This window comes from Terrapene carolina, unplaced genomic scaffold (genome assembly GCF_002925995.2).
Source record: "Terrapene carolina triunguis isolate 2854851 unplaced genomic scaffold, T_m_triunguis-2.0 Scaffold790, whole genome shotgun sequence".
Classification (NCBI taxonomy): domain Eukaryota; kingdom Metazoa; phylum Chordata; order Testudines; family Emydidae; genus Terrapene; species Terrapene triunguis.
In genome coordinates, this window is record NW_020665141.1 from 245,854 (window position 1) to 269,200 (window position 23,347).

Here is a 23,347-nt window from a genome sequence, read left to right on the forward strand (position 1 = left end):
AAAAAAAAAAAAAAAAAAAACAAGGCAAGCACCCCCTGCCACCCCAACATTGGCCGCCCCTTCTAAGGTGCCACCCCAAGCACGTGCTTGGTCGGCTGGTGCCTGGAGCCGGCCCTGGTAACATGTGGCACAATTTCCTCACATCAAGATCACATATGTCTCCAGTACAGAATTTCTAAGTGTTTTTAATTTATAAGGGGGAGTCGCACCTGGAGGCTGGCTATGTGAAAGGGGTCACCAGTACAAAAAAGTTTGAGAATCACTGATTTAAACCATGCCACAAAGGAGCAGTAATTGCTGTACCATACTTACAGTTAACATATTTAAGAAGTTACGTGCTTGTATGTTGGATAAGTAACAGCAAATACATTAATCAAAAACAGTACAGGAGATACTCACTTCATACCATTCTCTCTATGTTTTTACAGAAAGAAGTGTCAGATTGTCACTAACCTGATCATGCTAGTAGCTGCACTTTTCATGGCCTTCTGTAAGATGGCCAAGTCCTTTGAGATGATTCTGATTGGGCGCCTCCTCTATGGCATTGGTGCAGGTATGACCTCTGTATACATCAAAAGGGAGTCTCCTTGCTGTCCCAGTACAGTCTCCTTTCATTATTATTATTCTTTTAGAATTATTTTATATTACCCACCAAGTATACTTGGCATGTCACAAAAGACACTGAAACATAACAACAGGTTTCAGAGTAGCAGCCGTGTTAGTCTGTATCCGCAAAAAGAACAAGTGGGTTGTAGCCCACGAAAGCTTATGCTCTAATAAATTTGTTAGTCTCTAAGGTGCCACAAGTACTCCTGTTCTTTTTGTGAAACATAACAGCTGATCAAAGGTGCATGGAGTGGAAATGAATAGTGGGAAGAGCATAGGATGAGACAGTTAATATTTTCCTCAATTTAATGGCCATCTCTCTTCTTTCCTGTCCAAGGTTTCTCTCTCGCTATACATCCTCAGTACGTAGCAGAGATTTCACCCAAGAAGCTGCGTGGATTTTCAAACGCCACTCTGTCTGTTTTTCTGACACTAGGAAAAGTCTCAGGGCAGATTTTTGGACTAAGGTAAAACAAAATCATCTACCACCTTTCTATGCAGGAGCAGAAGCTGGTCTTAAGTCTTTAAAAAAAAGCCACCCTCTAAAATCCTCAATAACTCCTCTCATTTTCACAATTAAATGTTTTATCTTAAGCCAGTAGACAGTATTTGACCAAATCTGAGATTTCCATGTTTAAGTCATTGTACACAGAAAAATACAAGTAATTAACCATAATCTGACATTTTTTCCCTCTATAGCCTTGCTACCAATTGGCTTACCTTAAAACTTCCTGAGGTTTATTTGAAATATCTTGTTGAGATCTAGCACATGGGATCACATTTGAGATGCACAGCATATTAGAAAGTTATTCCGTTCAAAATTAGCATCACAATCTCAAACTTCCTAAAGTTCATTGTGGGACCTAATGATTATCATTAGAAAGTTTTCCAAAGTGCTGCTGAGTTTCACAAAATTTTCCAGACTGTTGATTCAGTTACCCTGCTGCAATGCACTCACCACTGGAATTTGGCCCATTTGCTGTCTCTCTACTTATCAGTCAGAAAAAGTTATTGAATGTTAATGTAATGGTTTGACCATGACTGCACTTTTACATTTACTCTCCAGAGAGCTCTTAGGAAATGAATTGTTGTGGCCATTGTTGTTGGCTTCTACTGGACTCACGGCACTGATTCAACTGATTATGCTCCCATTCTTCCCTGATTCCCCATCCTACCTTCTGATACAGAAGGGTAATGAGGATGCCTTCATGAAAGGTAAAGTACTTACTCCGCTCATTTCAGTAAATCATCTAATTTGTTGGAGTGTTAGCCATTGTAAGCAAGGAGAGTAGAACCCAAGTCTCCCACTACCTGAATAAAACTGTGCTCTTAATGTTCATTTTTATTAAATAAAAATTTTTAAATTGTTACATTTAAGTCAACTCAACATTAGTGTGAGATGACATACTGACAGCCCCGAAGACAAAAAACTCTTCTAGCTATCTATAGAACAAGCACAAGAGTAGACTTCCACACATTGCCCCGACAGCATACACCAAATCATGATGTGGTGAAATCAGCTAAGGACAGGAGACTAATTAAATCTCTGTGATTCAGACAGAATAAAAGGATTTGTTAATACACAGTGATGGAGATGAGCTGATAGATTAATCTATTTCGTTTTTCCTCCTGCACAGCCATTAAGCAGCTCTGGGGTGAAGGAGATCATCAAGCAGAGATTAATGACATATTGCAGGAAAAGGCTGCAATGAAAAGCACCAAAACCTTGCGTGTCCTGGAACTATTTAAAGAACGATCCTTGCGCTGGCAATTGTACATTTTGGTCACCGTCATGACCACCTTGCAGCTTAGTGGCGTCAATGCAGTTGAGTGTTTTCCCTGTGTAAAAACTCAGTCATTGTTAGGTAGCATTAAAAAAAAGCCTAGTTATTTGTTACACTATTATATTCTATGACACATGTTATGCAGGAAGTCAGACTAGATGATCATAATAGTCCCTTCTGGCCTTAAAATCTGAGAATCTTGGTCCTCTTCTTCCTGATCAATGGGGGTCCCTGGTTGTTGCCATTACAATCCTGAATGCATTAGCAAGTTTACCAGCTCCACCAAAGAGCCAGCATAGGCCACTCACTCAGATGTGAGGGATCCTCTCCAGAATTGCTAACAAGCAGCAGTACTGGGGGGAGGTATTCAATGCCCAATTCTAGGGTCAGTCTCCACCAATAAAGATGATGGACAAAGACACACCATTGTTGCACCACATTCTATGTCAAACCACTGCTGACCCATCCCCCTAGAGTCCATAGGTTGGAGTCTGCTGGTGAGGTCAGAGGTACTGAAGGCTAGAATCTGAAAACTGAGACAAGGATGAAGCTTTTCATTCAGGTACATGAAGATCTAAGAATATGTAATCCTCCAAAAGCAGCAAGAGAGACATGATGTGCATAATTTTGAATTATCAGTGTGCAAAGCTAGAAAGCTGTGGTTGTAGAGATAGGAATGGATAGAGCAGACAGAACTTCACTTGTACAAGGAGCTTGTGACATGCTATCACATGTACAGTGAGAACTAGATGGCACCAAAATGCTTTATCAGTGAACTGCCTCTGTGGATGCAGACAGCCCACCCATTAGTAAATTTGCTTTATATTAGAATAAATTTTTGTCTGATTTCTGCCTCACATCTGAGGAGTTTCACAGCATGCCTCCAAGATGATTGTTCACACTATTTTCTCTCTGCCTTTTTCAGATCTATTTCTACTCTTTTGAAGTGTTCCGTACAGCCAAGTTTGAAGAAGATCTCATCCCCTACATATCACTAGGAATTGGGATGTGTGAATGCCTATCATCTATAGTGTGTGTAAGTCTCACCAAACCGGAGTTTGTAGGAAGAAAGGAAAGTGTTTAGAGAGAGCAATTTTTTTTAATGTGTGGCTTTGGCAGAGGGGAGCTAGGGGGAGAGAATCACTCCTTTGTGTAAACTAACCAAGAAATTTCCTCCTACTTCTAAGCCACATGAAGCTGTGAAAGGCAGCCCTTCTCCCCAATTAACTTTGTCTTGCTGAATGTCTTTGTCCTCATTTTTACTCTGTGAAGTAAGTTTCACATCCTGCTTTAACCAATCGTGATTTTGTACAGATAACTGCTTTGTGAATAGATAGGAAGAGAAAAGGGCACAGGTTCAATGGCCTGTAAAGGGCAAAATAGTGGATTACGTGAAGCCATGTGAAATTTTGGATTGATACAAAATTGTGCAGTTTGACACAGATCTGCACGTAACAAAGAAATTTATGTCATTTGCCAAGAAGCTGGTGCATGTCCGATCACTGTCATTCTGGGTAAAAAGATGTTATCACCTGCAGGGTATGGCTGTCAATTGGCTGTACACTTTCCCTATTCAGAGACAGAAAAAGTTACCAGCTCCCACAATGAAGGAGACTAAAGTCCATGAACTATTTTATCCCCTCAATTTTTAAGGAATTGCAGTGGAGGCTCTGGGACATATAAGCCCTTCAAGAACACCTACTTTCTGCCTTCATTTCTGGGGTAAGCCTCAGGTAGTTCAATCCTATGTGTTGACTTATGACCTTTTCTCATGACACGATACAATAATTATTCCTGTAAGTAGGGCAGATATATATTGCTCATGTCCACACACTCTGCATTCTTGCCTAAAAATGGATTATCTCTAGATATCCAGGGATCAAGACTGATGTACAGCGATTAAAGTAAAATATACCTCTTGGCCATGGTTTTAAGGAAGAAATACTCAAGTAGAAAAATATTTCTGAATAAGTCAATAGGAGATGCTGAAGTAAAGCAGAATCAGTCCAACCATACTGTATAAATTAATCTTTCTGGTCTAAAGGTACAGTCCCCAGTACAAGTGATAAACTGAAATGTCAATAAAATTCATCTGATGTTTAGAGAGTCTCATCTGTTTGTATTAACTGAATAAGACTTCTGAGAAGAATGTTAGGAGCATGAGAAGTAATCAGTTCATTTGGAGTTGGAATTAACCATATTTGTGATGTTGTGTTTTCCAGAGCTCCCTTATTGAGCGATTTGGCAGGAGAATGCTGTTGTGCGGAGGATATGTACTAATGATTTTCGTGTTAGCACTCCTCACAATGACTCTCTCCCTGCAGGTAAGGAGATTTCCTAATCGGTACTTTTCCAGCATCAACCCCCATTTCTGATCTTTCCTCCTAGGCAAGATTTTTCACAACAGAATAACCACCAAAGTGAATTTCATTCACCATGGTGGAAAGCAGGAAGCGGGGCCGGATTTCCAATTAGGCATTGTAGGCACGTGCTTAGGGGCACGTAAACGTTAAAAGTGGGGCACTGTGAGCCACGACCGGGTGGGGCGGCTGCTGAAGGTGCTGGGAGCCTCCCAGCCCCTTTCCAATCTCAGCCACCCCGCTGCCTCCGCCCTGTGCTGGGGAAGGAGAGGGAGGGCATGGCCGGTACCCCATTCACTTGCACGGGCAGAGCCGGAGCACAGCTACCACACTGGGTTGCGGGAGGGACAGAAGACACCTAGGGACTGCTCGCCATGGGGAGAGGTACAGTCCCCCGCTTGCGCCTCACCTTGAGCGGGTGGGCTGCGCCCTGGCTCGGGCTGGGAGTGCCATGCGTGGCAGAGACGGGGGTGCTGAAGATGCTGTGCCTAGGGGCGCGTAAGGTGTAAATCTGGCCCTGGCAGGGAGCATTCTATTCTACCATATTATTAAAGAGTCTGCTCTCACTTTGCTTTCTCGCTCTAGCATCAATTCTTCTGGATGCATTACTTCAGCGTCACTCTGATCTTCTTGTTCGTTATCTGCTATGGAATTGGACCATGTGAGTACATCCACTTTAGATGATGGTGAGGGGGAAACTTTGCACCATACCACTCAAGTGCATCAGAAGTGGTGGGTAAAGAATGGAACACCACTGTGACATCTCTAGAGAGCAGCAAGGGAAGGGGGTTTAGCTATCTGAATACATTAACAGAAGGAGACGTGTCCATAAATGGGAAACGTGGAAAGAGCACATGAGCACGTCAAGTTTTACTGCCGATCTTTTACTGGCTCTTAACTCAGAACGTAGTATCCTCCTCTCCCAGAAAATTTGAGACCCAAATCCCAGAGGAAGAACCCCAAAGTACTCTGCTAACAACACAATTCCCCCAACAGAACATTGATATGTACATATTTAGCTATCACCTCCTTTGTTAAAATATTGAACTGATGCACTTTCTGCCCATGGAGGAGCATCGATAGAAGAGGCCGCAAAACAGATGAGGGATGTGGATTAACAATTTATTGCACTGATGGTGCATACCAATAAAATATAAAACCACATAGATCACACAAAAATCAGAGAAAATATGCCAAACTGTGCACTACAATCTAGCAGATTAAGGGTATGTCTACACTACAAAATTAGGTCGAATTTATAGAAGCCGGTTTTATAGAAATCGGTTTTATAGAGTTGATTGTGTGTCCCCCCACATAAAATGCTCGAAGTGCATTAAGTCGGCGGACCGCATCCACAGTACCGAGGCTAGCGTCGACTTCCGGAGCATTGCACTGTGGGTAGCTATCCCACAGTTCCCGCCGCCCATTGGAATTCTGGGTTGAGATCCCAATGCCTGATGATGCAAAAACAGTGTCGCGGGGGGTTCTGGGTACATGTCGTCAGGCCTCTCCCCCTCCGTCAGAGCAACGGCAGACAATCGATTCGTGCCTTTTTACCTGGGTTACCTGTGCAGACAGCATACCATGGCAAGCATGGAACCCGCTCAGCTCAGCTCACCATCACCATATGTCATCTGGGTGCCGGCAGACGTGGTACTGCATTGCTACACAGCAGCAGCTAATTGCCTTTTGGCAGTAGATGGTGTATTACGACTGGTATCCATCGTCGTATTCCTCAGTGAGTTCAATCAGATGCACCTGGGCAGACATGTTTTGTCTCCTGGAGACTCAGTCCTGCCGGCAGTCCTATTGAACCGTCTTGACGACGATGGCTAGCAGTCATAGTACAGCATCTTCTGCCAAGCACCCAGAAGATGCCGACGGCTATCAGTCATGCTGCACCATCTGCTGCCAGCTTAAGATGTAAAAAATAGATGGACCAGATTTGTTCTGTATTCATTTGCTTCCCCCTCCCTCCGTGAAATCAACCGCCTGCTAAAGCCAGGGTTTTGAGTTCAATCTTTGGGGGGGCCATTCTGTGTGACAGTTGTTTGTGTTTCTCCCTGATGCACAGCCACCTTTGTTGATTTTAATTCCCTGTACCTGTAAGCCATGTCGTCACTCGCCCCTCCCTCCCTCCGTCAGACAATAGTTTTGTGCCTTTTTTCAGCCCAGACGCCATAGCACTGGGATCATGGAGCCCGCTCAGATCACCACGGCAATTATGAGCACTATGAACACCACGCGCATTGTCCTGGAGTATATGCAGATCCAGAACATGCCAAAGCAAAACCAGGCGAGGAGTCGATTGCAGCGAGGCGACGAGAGTGATGAGGAAATTGACATGGACATAGACCTCTCACAAAGTACAGGCCCCAGCAATGTGCAAATCATGGTGTTACTGGGGCAGGTTCATGGCGTGGAACGCCGATTCTGGGCCCGGGAAACAAGCACAGACTGGTGGGACCGCATCGTGTTGCAGGTGTGGGACGATTCCCAGTGGCTGCGAAACTTTCACATGCGTAAGGGCACTTTCATGGAACTTTGTGACTTGCTTTCCCCTGCGCTGAAGCGCCAGAATACCAGGATGAGAGCAGCCCTCACAGTTGAGAAGCGAGTGGCGATAGCCCTGTGGAAGCTTGCAATGCCAGACAGCTACCGGTCAGTCGGGAATCAATTTGGAGTGGGCAAATCTACTGTGGGGGCTGCTGTAATCCAAGTAGCCAACGCAATCAAAGACCTGCTGATATCAAGGGTAGTGACTCTGGGAAACATGCAGATCATAGTGGATGGCTTTGCTGCAATGGGATTCCCAAATTGTGGTGGGGCGATAGACGGAACCCATATCCCTATCTTGTCACCGGAGCACTAAGCCACCGAGTACATAAACCGCAAGGGGTACTTTTCAATGCTGCTGCAAGCCCTGGTGGATCACAAGGGACGTTTCACTAACATCAACGTGGGATGGCCGGGAAAGGTACATGATGCTCACGTCTTCAGGAACTCTGGTCTGTTTCAAAAGCTGGAGGAAGGGACTTTCTTCCCGGACCAGAAAATAACCATTGGGGATGTTGAAATGCCTATAATTATCCTTGGGGACCCAGCCTACCCCTTAATGCCATGGCTCATGAAGCCATACACAGGCAGCCTGGACAGTAGTCAGGACCTGTTCAACTATAGGCTGAGCAAGTGCCGAATGGTGGTGGAATGTGCATTTGGACGTTTAAAAGCACGCTGGCGCAGTTTACTGACTCGGATAGACCTCAGCGAAGCCAATATTCCAATTGTTATTGCTGCTTGCTGTGCGCTCCACAATATCTGTGAGAGTAAGGGGGAGACATTTATGGTGGGGTGGGAGGTTGAGGCAAATCGCCTGGCCGCTGATTACACCCAGCCAGACACCAGGGCGGTTAGAAGAGTACAGCAGGGCGCGGTGCGCATCAGAGAAGCTTTGAAAACCAGTTTTGTGACTGGCCAGGCTACGGTGTAAAACTTCTGTTTGTTTCTCCTTGATGAACCCTCCGCCCCCCCCCACCCGGTTCACTCTACTTCCCTGTAAACTAACCACCCTCCCCTCCCCTATTCGAGCACCACTTGCAGAGGCAATAAAGTCATTGTTACTTCACATTCATGCATTCTTTATTAATTCAATCACACAACTAGGGGGATAACTGCCAAGGTAGCCCGGGAGGGGTGAGGGAAGGAAAAGGCCACACTGCAGTTTAAAACTTTAACTCTTATTGAAGGCCAGCCTTCTGATGCTCGGGCAATCATCTGGGGTGGAGTGACTGGGTGGCCGGAGGCCCCCCCCCCTCAGCGCGTTCTTGGGCGTCTGGGTGAGGAGGCTATGGAACTTGGGGAGGAGGGCTGTTGGTTACACAGGGGCTGTAGCGGCGGTCTCTGCTCCTGCTGCCTTTCCTGCAGCTCAACCATACGCTGGAGCATATCAGTTTGATGCTCCAACAGCCAGAGCATCAACTCTTGCCTTCTGTCAGCAAGCTGATGCCACCTATCCTCTTCAGCCCGCCACTTGCTCTCTTCAGCCCGCGATTCAGCCCGCCACCTCTCCTCTCGTTCATATTGTGCTTTTTTGCACTCTGACATTGACTGCCTCCACGCATTCTGCTGTGCTCTGTCAGCGTGGGAGGACATCTGGAGCTCCAAGAACATATCATCCCGAGTCCGCCGTTTTCTCCTTCTAATCTTCACTAGCCTCTGTGAAAGAGAAACATTTGCAGCTGGTGGTGGAGAAGGGAGAGGTGGTTAAAAAATAGACATTTTAGAGAACAATGGGTACACTCTTTCACGTTAAATTTTGCTGTTCACATTACACAGTACGTGTGCTTTCGTTACAAGGTCGCATTTTTCCTCTTATATTGAGGGGCTGCCGGTTTGGTGTGAGAGATCACTCACGCAGTGCCAGGCAACAGATTTCGGCTTGCAGGCAGCCACGGTAAGCCACAGTCTTTTGGCTTTTTTAACCTTCTTAACATGTGGGAATGGTTTCAAACAGTAGCGCCCTCATTTCCCATACCAAGCACCCGTTGGGTTGGCCATTTAAAATGGGTTTGCAATGTAAAAGGAGGGGCTGTGGTTTCCGGGTTAATATGCAGCACAAACCCAACTACCCCCCCCACACACACACACACCCAATTCTCTGGAATGATCACTTCACCCCTCCCCCCTACCGCGTGGCTAACAGCGGGGAACATTTCTGTTCAGCCGAGCAGGAACGGGCACCTCTGAATGTCCCCTTAATAAAATCACCCCATTTCAACCAGGTGACCGTGAATGATATCACTCTCCTGAGGATAACAAAGAGAGATAAGGAATGGATGTTGTCTGCATGCCAGCAAACACTGGGACCATACGCTGCCATGCTTTGTTATGCAATGATTCCAGACTACGTGCTACTGGCCTGGCATGGCCTGGCATGGTAAAGTGTCCTACCATGACGGACGGGATAAGGCAGCCCTCCCCAGAAACCTTTTGAAAAGGCTTTTGCGGTACATGAAGGAGAGCTTTCTGGAGATGTCCCTGGAGGATTTCCGCTCCATCCCCATACATGTTAACAGACTTTTCCAGTAGCTGTACTGGCTGTGATTGCCAGGGCAAATTAATCATTAATCATTAAACACGCCTGCTTTTAAACCATGTGTAATATTTACAAAGGTACACTCACCAGAGGTCCCTTGTGTGCCCTCAGGGTCTGGGAGCACGCCTTGGGTGAGTTCGGGGGTAACTGGTTCCAGGTCCAGGGTGATAAACATATCCTGGCTGTTGGGGAAACCGGTTTCTCCGCTTCCTTGCTGTGAGCTATCTTCCTTGTACCCCGAACCCGCTTCCCTGTTGCGTGATTCTCCATTGATGGAGTCAAAGCACACAGTTGGGGTAGTGGTGGCTGCACCCCCTAGCATGGCATGCAGCTCCGCGTAGAAGCAGCATGTTTGCGGCTCTGCCCCGAACCTTCCGTTTGCCTCTCTGGCTTTGTGGTAGGCTTGCCTTAGCTCCTTAATTTTCACGCGGCACTGCTGTGCGTCCCTGTTATGGCCTCTGTCCTTCATGGCCTTTGAGACTTTTTCTAATATTTTGCCATTTCATTTACTGCTATGGAGTTCAGCTAGCACTGATTCATCTCCCCATATGGCGAGCAGATCCCGTACCTCCTGTTCGGTCCATGCTGGAGCTCTTTTGCGATCCTGGGACTCCATCATGGTTACCTGTGCTGATGAGCTCTGCGTGGTCACCTGTGCTCTCCACGCTGGGCAAACAGGAAATGAAATTCAAAAGTTCGCGGGGCTTTTCCTGTCTACCTGGTCAGTGCATCTGAGTTGAGAGTGCTGTCCAGATCGGTCACAATGAAGCACTGTGGGATAGCTCCTGGAGGCCAATAACGTCGAATTCCGTCCACACTACCCCAAATCTGACCCGCAAAGGCTGATTTTAGCGCTAATCCCCTCATCGGAGGTGGAGTAAAGAAACCGGTTTAAAGGGCCCTTTAAGTCGAAAAAAAGGGCTTCATCGTGTGGACGTGTCCAGGCTTAATTCGATTTAATGCTGCTAAATTCGACCTAAACTCGTAGTGTAGGCCAGGCCTCAGAGGCTAATGTATACAAAGTTTGAAAATGTGTTTTTTTTTCCTCCCTCATTCCTCACAGCAGAAAGGGATGCTATCTACATCTCACAGATTAAATATCCCATTATTCATTTCAATTTGAAATTAACAAGATCAAGACTTTACATCACAATTTCCATCTATTTAGCTGAGTTAAGGCAGGGACCCTGTCAGAGTCCATCAGTACAGTTTCAAAAGTCAGGACAGCAAGGTATCATAATAAATACATAGCTGTTATATAGTACTTGTCATCCATAAATCTCAAAGCACTATACAAAGGAGGTGAATATAATTTATCCCCATTTTACAGATTAAAAAAAAACTGAGGCACAGGGAAGCAAACTGACTGAGTTCACCCAGCAAGTCAGTGGCAGAGGGTATGTCTGCACTGCAGTCAAAAGGTATGACTGAAGAGTGTGTAGATATACCCAAGCTAGCTTTGATCTACTTGGGGAGGAGGGGTGGGGGGGGAAGTGGTGTGAAGCCATGGCAGCAGCATGGACTGTACAAGTCTGCCTGGGATCCTGGGTATGTACTTGAGTGGCTAGCTCATGCTACCACCTGTGCTGCCACAGCAACACTGCTATTGTCATTCAAGCTAGCTAGATGAACGCTGGCTTGGGTACGTCTACTCATGCTGCAGTCACTCCTGATTGCAGAGTCCACATACCGTGAGTCCCAAGTCCCAGTCTAGTCTTCTGTGCACTAGCCCACACCTCCCTACAAGGCAACCCAACCCTTCCCTGAGTTTATGCACACTGTCTGCAGCAGTGCCACTGCCAGGGTTCTGGGGCTGGGAATCAAGTTCTTTTGTTGTAGTAGAGGACACTAACCACATAGATCACTGGGACAGACTTACTATTATTTTCTACTAGGCCTTGTCAGTGTGAGGTTCTTTGCAGAGGCAAGTGAATTAATTACTAAAGAAACAACTTTTCTCCAGCTGGAGCCACCGTATCCATAATGACTGAAATCTTCAGCCAGTCATTCAGACCATCAGCCTTTCTGATTAATGGATGCATCAGCTGGATGTGGCTCTTTGTCATTGGAATGATTTTTCCCTACATTGTGGTAAGTGATTCTGTGACCCAACCTCTTCGGGATGCCATCCGGCTGAGGGCACAGGAGTACATAGGTCTAGTACAAAAGAATGCAGTGTAAGGACTCTAATTAAAGCCAGTGGCACACTGGTCATCATAATCATACCAAAGTGTATATATACCATCTGTATAAGGAGTTCTATGTATATATACTGAAAATTATGTTCTTAAGATCTGTGACTAGGTACTGGTCACTAGAAAGGTGAAAACCAGGTTCTCTTTTAGGCAAGAAATGTTTATCTAGTTGTTGGTTTACATGTAAATTAGGTACTCTGTGGGTCACAGAGGTTCACATTCATTTACAGTCTGAGCCAAATACTAAGAAGGATCATTAAATCCACAAGGAGGAGAGAGTTACAGGAAGAAATGAACCAGCAGGGGAGAGGCCTGTTCAGAAGTAAGGACAGTGAACTTTTGGGGGTATAGGCAAGGAGGTACACCCTCATTCCTGAAATCTCGGAGAAACTGCAAGTGGGCTTGATCTTATGAGATGTGATCCCAGCCAAACGGATTGAAAATGCTGGGGAAAATTCCAGGGGTAAGTGTAACAGGGTGCTGGCCAGGAGGTCCTGAGCCAGGCCCCTGTTAGCCCAGCTCCAATTAAGAAGCATTAATTGGGGCTGGCTGAGTATGCCACACCTAATTGCTAGAAGAGAAGCACCTGTGGGCCTCATTAGCCGGGGGCTATATAAGACTGGCAGGGGAGAAGAGAAAGGGGAGGGAGGAGCCAAAGGCTGTGCACCCCGGTTGGCTGGAGAAGCTAACTGTCCCCCAGGTTGCTGGTTTGGAGCAGACTGTAAATAGAAGGTGGTGGGAGCTGGCACTGAAAATAAGAAGCACTGGTGATTGCACTCAGAAGAGGTCTCTGGCTGATTTGTTGCGAGGGCAAGCGAAGGCCTCATTACACATGGGGGCTTGTCCAGGATCCAAGAGCCAGCGAACATGGTTGTCGACCCGGATATGGAGGAGACCCTGCAATGGCTGGTCAAACAGCAGGTGCAGATGCAGCAGGCCCTGCAAAGTTTTCAGCAGTCCCACCAGGCTGAGAGACAGGCTTTCCTGACCTGGCAAGCGGAGCAACAGCAGAGTCTGTGAGAGCTCATATGGGAGCAGACCGACGTGCAACAACAGCTCCTGCAATGCGTGGTGAGTCCTGCGGCAGGGGAGGGCACCCGACCGCAAGGCTGGGGACTCTGTAAAATGAGCTCGGTGGATGAAAATGAAATGATGGACACATTGGTCCTAGGACAATTGCTGCAGAGCCTCCCTGGGAACATAGACGTCTGGGTAAGGCGTCATCAGCCGGTCACCGTTGAGGCAGCGGTCAGGTTGACTGAGGAATATATCGAGGGAGAGGGTCCCCGGAGGGAGGACCGACCCCGGAAAGACAAGGAGGTGAGGAAGAAACTGGCAGAACCTTTTTCCTGGAAAGGCCTGGAGAGAAAGGGGGAGCCCCGAAGAGCACCCGAGAGGCCCGCCAAGCTTGTTTGCTGGCAGTGAGAGAGACCTGGACACACAAAACGTGACTGCCCTGATATGGACTGTGGGTGGGCTGAGTTTTGTGGCTGGACTCAAGTTGGGGGCCAAAAAGGGGGGCAGAAACTGTCCACCATTCCAGTGAGGATTGGGAGGAACCCCCAAACAGGCCTGATAGATACTGTGTCAGCCTGTTCACTTGTACAGAGGGGGCTGGTAAAGCCACACTGGCTGATCGCAGGGGCAAGGATGGCCCTCAAGTGTATCCATGGGGACAAGAGGTCCTGCCCAGTGGCCCAGGTGCCTCTTGAAGTGAGGGGCCGCTTCAAATGGAAGCGGGTTGGGGTGCTAGAGGGGCTACCATACCCGGTAGTGTTAGGTAGGGACTGGGGCCCACTACCTAGAAAGAAGCGGTGGGGTGCCCCGAAGGAGGGGGCAGAGATCCCTAAACCGAGGATCCCAAGTAGGGAAGACAAGCGAAGTCCCAGAAATAACAAAGAAGAGAACCCTAGACAACAGAGCCCAGGGCAAGCAGACCCACAGGAAGGGTGTATGGGGGAGCTGGTCAGCCTGAGCTGCTTGGAAGGGGAGAGTGGGCAATTGGAGCACCCCACAACACTGCTTCGTGGGGAGGGGACCCAGAACCCACTGGGTGGTGCGGGGGAAACTGAGGCACAGAAGGCCCCACAGGATGGTGGGATGGATCCTGACCCCCTACCAAAAGTAAAGGGGGAACAGGGGATGGGACGCCTGCAGGGGTGGGACTGGTGTGACGACCTGTGGGCAGAGGCGGAACTATGGGGGCAGCCACGCCCCGAGCAGTGTACGTTTTGCAGGAGGGGGATGGAGAAAACCCCAGGAGAGGATGCCGGGGATCGCCTGGCCAAGAGCGGGAAACTTCCCTGGAGGAGGCCCCTGGGCAGAGGGGCTGAGGTCGGCCGGACCTTGCGGTTCTTAAGGGGGGAGGCATGTAACAGGGTGCTGGCCAGGAGGCCCTGAGCCAGGCCCCTGTTAGCCCAGCTCCAATTAAGAAGCATTAATTGGGGATGGCTGAGTATGCCACACCTAATTGCTAGAAGAGAAGCACCTGTGGGCCTTACTAGCTGGGGTCTATATAAGTCTGGCAGTGGAGAAGGGAAAGGGGAGGGAGGAGCAAAGGCTGTGCATCCCTGTTGGCTGGAGAAGCAGGTTGCTGGTTTGGAGCAGACTGTAAATAGAAGGTGGTGGGAGCTGGCACTGAAAATAAGAAGCACTGGTGATTGCACTCAGAAGAGGTCTCTGGCTGATTTGTTGTGAGGGCAAGCGAAGGCCGTGTTACAGTAAGCGATCTTGTAGGAGATAGCGGAATGCCTTGTTAGTTAAGCTTAGACTCTAGAAATTGTGTTATGATTTTGTTTTATATGTAACCGTTTTTCTAATATTCTCACTCTCCATCACTTGACTCTGTTCTTTGATAAAAAAATTCTTGTTTTCACTATAAATATCTTAGCTGTGTGTTAAGTACAGTATGGCTCTTGAGTTGAGTCTTGCAAGCTGGGGTGTACTACTCTTTTGGATCTGAGAATGTTCAGTGGGACAGGGGCCAAGTACTCCAGAGGGATGCTAGGAGGATTTGGGAGTTGGAGTGTGTCTATCGCTAACTCATACAGAGACAGCGAGGCTTGTGGAGACGTGGAAGGCAGTGCTTGTGCTTCCAGAGGTTGGTGGTTTCAGGGAGCTGATCCACAGCAGGCCCAGATAAGACTCTCTCATGACAAGAGCAGGTGGGATGAGGTGCCTCACAACTTTGGGAAGCATCACAGTTGGCAGGATATTACACCCAGTTTGCTGATTAGCTAAGGATTGTGCTCCAGGCATTTATTTACCAAATAAATAATAGTTGCTGAGAGATTCACAACCGAGAAGACTGGGAAACAGGTAAAGAAAGGTTACGGTTTGTTATTTTGGGTAAGGGAAACAGAACAAAAGAAAATATAAAATGAGTAAGCGGATGAACAGAAAAGTGATCAGACTGATTGACCAAAAGGACCAAAGGGCAAAGGGGGTGCAGGCTTTGAAAACAATCCTGATGCAGCTCTCAATGAAACAGCCATGAAACTGGAGTTCGCCAGGAGATGATTAAGCGGAAAAGAAATGAGAGCACTAGAGGTGTGAAATTGCAGATAGAGTCAAAGAGCAAATAATACCCCATCAAAGAGGGCTGGTGCTAGAAGACATAAAGCACAAAGCCCAAGAAGCAGAAGCCCTTAGGCCTGAAAGGGGGAAGACAGAGAGGCTACATGCCCTGATCATATTGAATTTACAAAAAAAATGGTCCCTCATCCCATGGGGAATTCTCACCAGGGTTCACAGAGCTACAACAAGCTATGCCTGAGTTACAGAGAGACTGTTTGCACTGAGGAATATTTAATCCCCTTCAAAAGAATATGCATGATACACAGAATCCCAAATGAACAAAGAATGACTGTCTTACTCCCCAAATTGACTGGTAAAACTTTACAGGTATTTAATGATATGGAGGTTAATGAGGCTGAGAAGTATGTTCATAGAATCATAGAAATGTAGATTTCAAAAGGACCTCGATGTGTCATCTAGTTCAGTCCCCTACACTAAGGCAGAACTAAGTACTATCTAGACCACTCCTGACAGGCATGCAGTTCAAGGAGTCTGTTAAAAAGGTTTCCCACTACTCCAGAGGCATTCAGAAACCTTAAAAAGATTGATAAGTTACATCGAGGGGAATATGTGGAGAAAATGGATAACGAGTAAAGGGGCAGACACCCATGACAAGTTGGTAGATCTGATCACTCAAGAGCAGCGGTTCTCAGACTATGGGGAGGTGCAGGAATGTGTCAAGGCAGGCATGAGCTGTGTGTGGTTTGTTTGTTTTTTAAGAGCTCTGCCTGTCAGCCCCAGGCAGCTGGGGCTTGTGTGGAAGGGCCATGCACACCTGGGAGGTGGGGGGGATGAGATAAAGGGGACAGCCAGAGCCCCACCACCTGGGGGCTGACAGCCAGAGCCCCGTCACCCAGGATCAGGCTCTCCTTCCCAATCCCTCACCAGGAGGCAGCCCAGGCTTGGGCTCTACCTCCTCCCTTCCCCCCACATCCCTCACCTGGAGGTGGCAGGGCTCCAGCTGTCAGCCCCAGGGGGGCAGTAGCAGTGCACAAGTAAGGGTGGCGATGGCGTGCTAAGTCTACTTTGAAAAGCGATATTGACCAATCATACTGCCACCCTTACTTCTGTGTTGCTGCTGGCACAACGCTGCCTTCAGAGCTGAGTGCCCGGCCAGCAGCCTCTGCTCTCCTTTCAGAGCTGGGTGGTGGTATATGTACTTGGGGTGGTGGGGTGGTAAATGACTATAGACACAAAGCAGGTGGGGCACAATCAAATAAGTTTGAGAACCACTGCTCAGGAGCAGTTCTTTGAGGTCTGCTCTGAGGAAGGGCAAGCCATGGTGTGGGAGAAAAACTCCAGTATCGGTGAAAACATCTGCCAAAGGTAACTTGTACATACAAGCGAGACTATTCGAGGAGCACAAATTCCAAAGGGAAAGGCAAAAACTTGCATAAAAGGGGGTTCCCAGTTTGTCCCTGGGAATAGGGAGAGAGGTGAGGGAACTAAGTCCACACCACCCCAGTACCAGTCTCCTCCTAGTAACCCTAATTATTGGACCCCACCCCAAAGAAACATTATTTATGTGGGCCCCTTGGTCATATAAAAAGGCAATGCCCTAAGTACGGGGGATCCCAATTCACTCCCTGATCTGTTCAGGTTAATGCAGCTACGCTGGAGTCAGAAACTTCAGTGGTGGCAGAGGAAGTCCTGGTTAACTTTGTCAGGTCTGACCTCCTGAGGGGTAGACTAGTTTAGAACAATGGCCAAACATAGATGGTGAAGCATGCCAGAGGTGGCAAGACACTGGTGCTCAGATTTCCCTGGTCGGGGGGATGTGATTCAGGAGAATGATATGTTCCCGGGGGGAGGAAGGTAAAACTACTATCTTTAGGATAATTTAAAACCACAGTGCCTTTGGCCTGCATCAAATTGGAATGAGAAGGGTACTTTGAAAGTAGGAGGTTTATTTAAAAAAAAGGCTGTGTTGGTTGAGAATTATGTGATATCAGTTCCCAAAGCTGTCAGTATTGTGACCCGTAAAAGGAGAATATGTCCCTGAGTTCACAAAGGTAACCTCTGAGGAGAGAAAGGGAGCTGAGAGGGGAAGAGAAAAGTCTCAGTTCCCTTATCAGCAGAGAATATCAATGTGTCCCAAAAGAAAGGGGAGAAGCTGCTGGTGACAGGGCCGGCGCTTCCACTAGGCGACCCTAGGTGGTTGCCTGGGGCGGCAGGATTTGGGGGGGTGGCATTTTGCTGTCCTCAGCAGAAATTCGGCGGCAGGGGGTCCTTCCACTCCAGGTCTTCGGCAGAAATTCGGCGGCGGGTCCTTCACTCACTCCGGGACCCGCCCCCGAAGTGCCCCGAAGACGCGGAGCGGAAGGACCCCCACCGCCAAATACTCAGAGGAGGAGCGCTGCCGCCTAGGGCGGCAAAAACCCTGGTGCCGCCCCTGGTTGGTGACAGCTCTTTAAGCAAGCCACAGCCAAAGTGAGTTTGCTGTGGAGCACAATGCTGACACCTCTCAAGAGAGCATCAGAGAAGCCGTCTACAGTAGGGCCCCAGATAGGGAGAACAGGGCTAGGTTCTTTACAGAAGAAAGGCTAAACTGTACTGGAAGGCTCTGGTGCGGAAAAATAGAATACAAAAAATACAAACAATTGCTTTTGACCTCAAAGCATCATGGGAGTTAATATTAGTCCACAACTGTCCTTGTGCAAGACACTTGGGAACAGAGGACATATGAAAGGTTTGGAAAAAAATTGTATTGTCCTAATATTCAAACTGAGGTAAAGGATTACTGCAGGACTGGTGATTTATGTCAGAAGCAGAAAAAGCCTGTAGGGGACCGCAAGGGTCCCTTGCCAATAATCAAGGAAGTATTTTACTGGGTTGCCATGGACATTAAAGGACCCTTTTCCAAGCCAAAACAGAGAGGGGGGGAAAATATATCGGTAGTAGTAGATTTCACCACTAGGTATCCAGATGCAGTTGCTCTAATATAGAGGCTGAAACAGTGGCTAAGATATTGTTCATTATATTTAGAACTGTAGGTTTCCCAAGGAAATCTTGTCAGATCGTGGGTCAAATATCATGTCCCACTTATTTAGTGAGTTATGGAAGATGTGTGGGCTAAACCAATTAAAATCTGATCCATATCATCCAGAGAAATTATTTAGATGAAAGATTTTAGAGCCCCATTGAACCTATGTTAGAAATATATTTTAAAAGAAGGGAGAGGAACTGGGATGTAATGTTACTTTATCTGCTATTCACCTACTGGGAGGTGCCCCAAGAGTCCAAATGGGGTGAACCTTGTGATTTCCTATATGGGTGAAAAGTCAGAAGGTGCCCTGGATCTCGGAGGCTCCTGGAAGGGTGGCTCTGAGGCAGAGGCTGAATATGTGCAAAAGTTTAGGGACGATTTAAAGACAATGATAGGACTGGTTCAACAAAACTTCACAAAAAGCCAAGCTGCTCAGAAAACGTAGTGAGCATTCATTTGATGTGGGGGACTTGGTGCTGGTATTACTCCCTGTGAAAAGTTACAAATGCAGAACATGTGGAAGGGGTCTCTGGGGGTGCTGGAAAGGGTTAATTATGTTACCTACAATATACTTGGGCCCCACAGCAAGGCTGCTGCACAGACAGTGCATGCAACAAGTTCAAAGTGTAGCAACTGAGAAGCCATTGTAAACATGCCATGCTGTTCAGAGGAGGATTCTCAGATTGCCCCTCTCATTGACTTGATGGCTGAGTGCCATAGTAACATCTCAGTAGGGAGCATTGAGGTGTGTGTGAAGAGAACCCTAGCTGAAAGGGCAAAGGTTATGAGCATGTCCCAGAGTCACTAGTAGGTATTTTCCAGTGGGCCAGGTCTGACTCAAAGTGCTCCATAAGACTACCACTGTGGAGCCACAACCTGCCCCCAGCAGTGCATATCAGACCACTAGAAAAATGCAGGAGAGAATTCATAAGGAGATAAAAAGCATGCTGAACATGGGGATAACTAAAGGGTCAAACGGTCTCTGGACTTCTCCAGTTGTTATGATTCCCAAAAAGGATGTGACCATAAGTTTTTGTGTTGATGACAGAAGGCTTAACACCATCACAGTTCCTGATGCATATCCTATGCCCAGAATTGATGAACGTTAGACGCTCTAGGCAAGGCAAAATATTTAAGAATTCTATACCTAACAAAAGAATATTAACAAATCCCAATAGAAATGCATAACAAAGTCCACCTTCATTAATGATTTAGGACTCTGTTTTATTTTAGAATTTTCCTCATTCCTAAAATATAAACCTGCGCTGAAGAGGTAAGGGAATAAGAGTTAGAAGGGTATTTTTCTTACAATCTTCTCTTATTTCTGTTTTTAGGAAAGCCTTGGACCTTTCTGCTTCCTTATATTTTTGGGGAGCCTTGTGTTCTCAACAATCTTTACCTATCTGTTCCTCCCTGAGACAAAGGGGAAGTCAATCATGGAAATTAAAGGCGAATTTAATAAGTTAAATTTTGGAAAGAAACAAGCTGTGAACACAGAAAATAATTTATCTAAGGAACACACCTTCTGCACCAAACTCTGACTGCTCAGATGGGAAACTTTATGTATTAGAGGGACAGGAAGCACTGTTGCAATCAGACTGAAATATAATCCTAACATGGACTGTTAGCTTTACTGTCTTATTCTTATTTTCATAAAATTATAGACATGAAATTCCTCATGCTTAAGTCTTATTTTCCCCCAGATAGTCAAACATTTTCAAGGTTACTTAGGTCACTCAATTTGAACTCCAGTCAATCCTGCACCAGGATTCACTAGCACAAGGACTATACTTAATCAGTTCCCCTATTCCTGTGGGTCTTTCATATTGCAACAAAGGAAAGATTTTACAAGAAACAGGAAAATGGAACTGTAAAAATAAAAACCATGGGGTGGGGGGGAGAAGAGAGGGACTCAAGCAGGTGAAGTACCTGAAATTATTTTTATGTATTTATTTTGGTTGACTAGATTTCAGGTTGATTATGGCCCTGATTCAAAGCTCATTGAAGTCAATGGTATCAGAATCTAGGTCTCTTTTCTTGAGAAAGAAAACACGACTGGATGTTTAGGAAGCAATGGAGACCTTGTAAAATAGCTATTGATAAAGAGGAGGTAAAAGCTTGCTAAAAAGCATCATTGTAAACAGTTCAGCCAGACTGGATGACCCACATCAAGGGAATTAATTTAGTGTGCTTACCAAATAAGTGAAATTATCATGGAAAGTCATGGAAAATTTGGATTAATTTTCAGAAGACTGGGAAAAAAGCAAATGTTGTACCAGTCTTCAAACAAGAAAAGAGGCGTGACAATTACTATCTAGTAATTGTAACTTCTGTCTCTAGAGCCCTGCTCAGATACAAAATTTGGATCCGCAGCCATCTGCGATCCACAAAGATGGTCTGCAGATGCAGATATCCACGGATTTGCAGGGTTCCCTCTATCTCTAGTAAAAATAAGTGGAATATTAAAAGGAAAAAGTCATTAAAACATCTATAGGATAATGAAAAACAGCATCTCATCAAAAACAATTGCTTTTCCAATAGAATTGTAAAGGTAGTGGATGAAGTGACTACACTAAAATGTTGTATTTGTATTTTAGTAAAGTATTTGATTTAGCTTCTAATGAAATCTTAGTCTTACTTCACATTGGCTTGGATTAGAATATTGTCATATGAACTGAATTTCTTGAACTTAAAAAGGGTAAATATAAATGGCAGCATACCCAACTGAAGTGAAATGTCTAATGAATTACCACAGGGATAGATAGCGGCTTCCAAGTTATTTAACATCTTCAAATGGCAGTAGACTGTATATGTACTAAATCTACAAATGATTGTCCCTTGAGAGTAGTTAAGAACTCAGTTCTTCAGCCCTTCAAGTAGGAAGGTTAGAAATTTGTGAAGGAAACAAATGGCATTCAGTCCAGAAAAATTATGTGAAACACTAATCAGTGGGAGCAGTAAGGATAAAAGAAACCTAAGGATACCAGGCATCATTAAGTTATTAAGCATAAATTTGCACTAAGATATATGGCTACATACCAAAGCATCATATTTCTCAGCAAGGAAACCATTTTCCCTCTTTGGATTGGGTTAATGCAACACCTGGAGTACTTTGTTCAGTTCTAAGCATCTCAGTATCAAAACATTGGCAAATTATAGGACTTCAGCAAAGAGCAACAAAACACATTAAGGGGCTAAATGGGTTGACTTAAGGAAAAATGTTAAAAGACTAAATATGTATAGCTTGGCTAAAATGACCACAGAGAATTTACAAGTATTTGAATGGCAGGCTATAAAACAACAAAGATCAGGAGAAATTATTTAGGATAACACAAGAAAGTATAAATGAGAGTTATGGATGAAATTAAGAAAATTCTGGCTGAAAAATCAGGAAAAGTTTCCTCACAGTGAAATCGATTGGACAGTGGAATAGTCTTTTCAGGAAAGTAATGGAAACTTCATTGCTTCCCTGTACACTAGTAAATATATCTTCGGGATCAGCCCTGTACTGGCATGAAGATTGTCTAAATAACCTACCAGAGATAGAAAAGACCTATTGTCTATGAGAATCCGCCAAATTGTGCATCTCTCTCTATCAATGTTATAGAGGGCAAACAATTTATGAGTTTACCCTTTATAAGCTTTATACAGGGTAAAATGGATTTATTTGGGGTTTGAACCCCATTGGGAGTTGGGTATCTGAGTGCTGGAGACAGGAGCACTTCTTAAGCTGTTTTCAGTTAAGCCTGCAGCTTGTGGGGGACGTGGTTCAGACTTGGATCTGTTTTTGCAGCAGGCAGGCATGTCTGACTCAAACAAGGCAAGGCACTGAAGTCCCAAGCTGGCAGGGAAAACAGGCTCAGAGGTAGTCTAGGCACAGCAGGTGGCAGTCCCAAAGGGGTTTCTGTGATCCAACCAGTCACATGCATCATCTATTACACTTCAGGATGAGTGGACACAGGTAATTATGTATGGCTATATGAACAATATGACAACTGTATTCTCTTGTCAGACAACAATATTTGTGATAAATGCTGTCTTTGAAGAAGTCCCTCCAACATTTTTTTCTTCTTAGACTGAGAACACAAAGGAGAGGAAGTGAGGAATAACATATCCAACTAAAACTGCTGGGGTAATTTAGGTAGGTACTATGCAGTTACTCTAAAATTTCCCAAGAAAGCATGATTAAAACCTCAACTCTTATTTAAGGAGCCTAGAGATCTTTAATGGCCACTAGTAGTCAAAACGGTCATTTATCACATCAGAAATGGGTGCCCCTTAACAGCAACCTGGAGGATTGGTTCAGTTCCAGTTCAGAGGGCAAAGTGCCTCTTATTGAACCATCAGTACTATGTTCCACAGCATCTAAGTGTTCCTTAGACTTCCATGGAATCTCCCTAATTATGCTTAACTTGCAATACGTGAAAAGATCACAACTCACATAGCCACGGGTATATACAAAGCTATTGGTGGAGAGATTCTGGTATATGTTTACTTGAAATTTCTATGATCCTGAAGACCAGGAATGCCCCATAGTTCATGTGACCGACTACCCTCATACGGAATGGCTCCTGGAACACCTCAGACAATCCACTGCCACCTGAGGCACAGTCCCATCCCCCACTGAGCAGGACATTCACCTGAAATGTAACCCAATTGTGAGAGTCTCTCCAGCTATCTGATCCAGCCTCATGGCATCTTGCAGCATCCCTGAGGACAAGGCAGTCTGCTCAGGACTGGGCCCT

At 45.9% G+C, this 23,347-nt stretch overlaps 1 protein-coding gene across 1 annotated transcript in view; it reads left to right on the forward strand.

The window, feature by feature from the left end:
• Positions 1-20,143, forward strand: part of LOC112103652 (solute carrier family 2, facilitated glucose transporter member 11-like) — a 23,526-nt gene extending 3,383 nt beyond the window's left edge. Inside the window, exons 3-11 of the mRNA XM_026660547.1 lie at positions 429-553; positions 944-1,073; positions 1,673-1,821; positions 2,244-2,431; positions 3,316-3,426; positions 4,613-4,714; positions 5,336-5,411; positions 11,809-11,936; positions 19,937-20,143. Of these exons, the coding sequence (XP_026516332.1) occupies positions 429-553; positions 944-1,073; positions 1,673-1,821; positions 2,244-2,431; positions 3,316-3,426; positions 4,613-4,714; positions 5,336-5,411; positions 11,809-11,936; positions 19,937-20,143 (1,216 nt within the window). The remainder of the gene's footprint in view (positions 1-428; positions 554-943; positions 1,074-1,672; positions 1,822-2,243; positions 2,432-3,315; positions 3,427-4,612; positions 4,715-5,335; positions 5,412-11,808; positions 11,937-19,936) is intronic.
• The last annotated feature ends 3,204 nt before the right edge of the window (positions 20,144-23,347 follow it).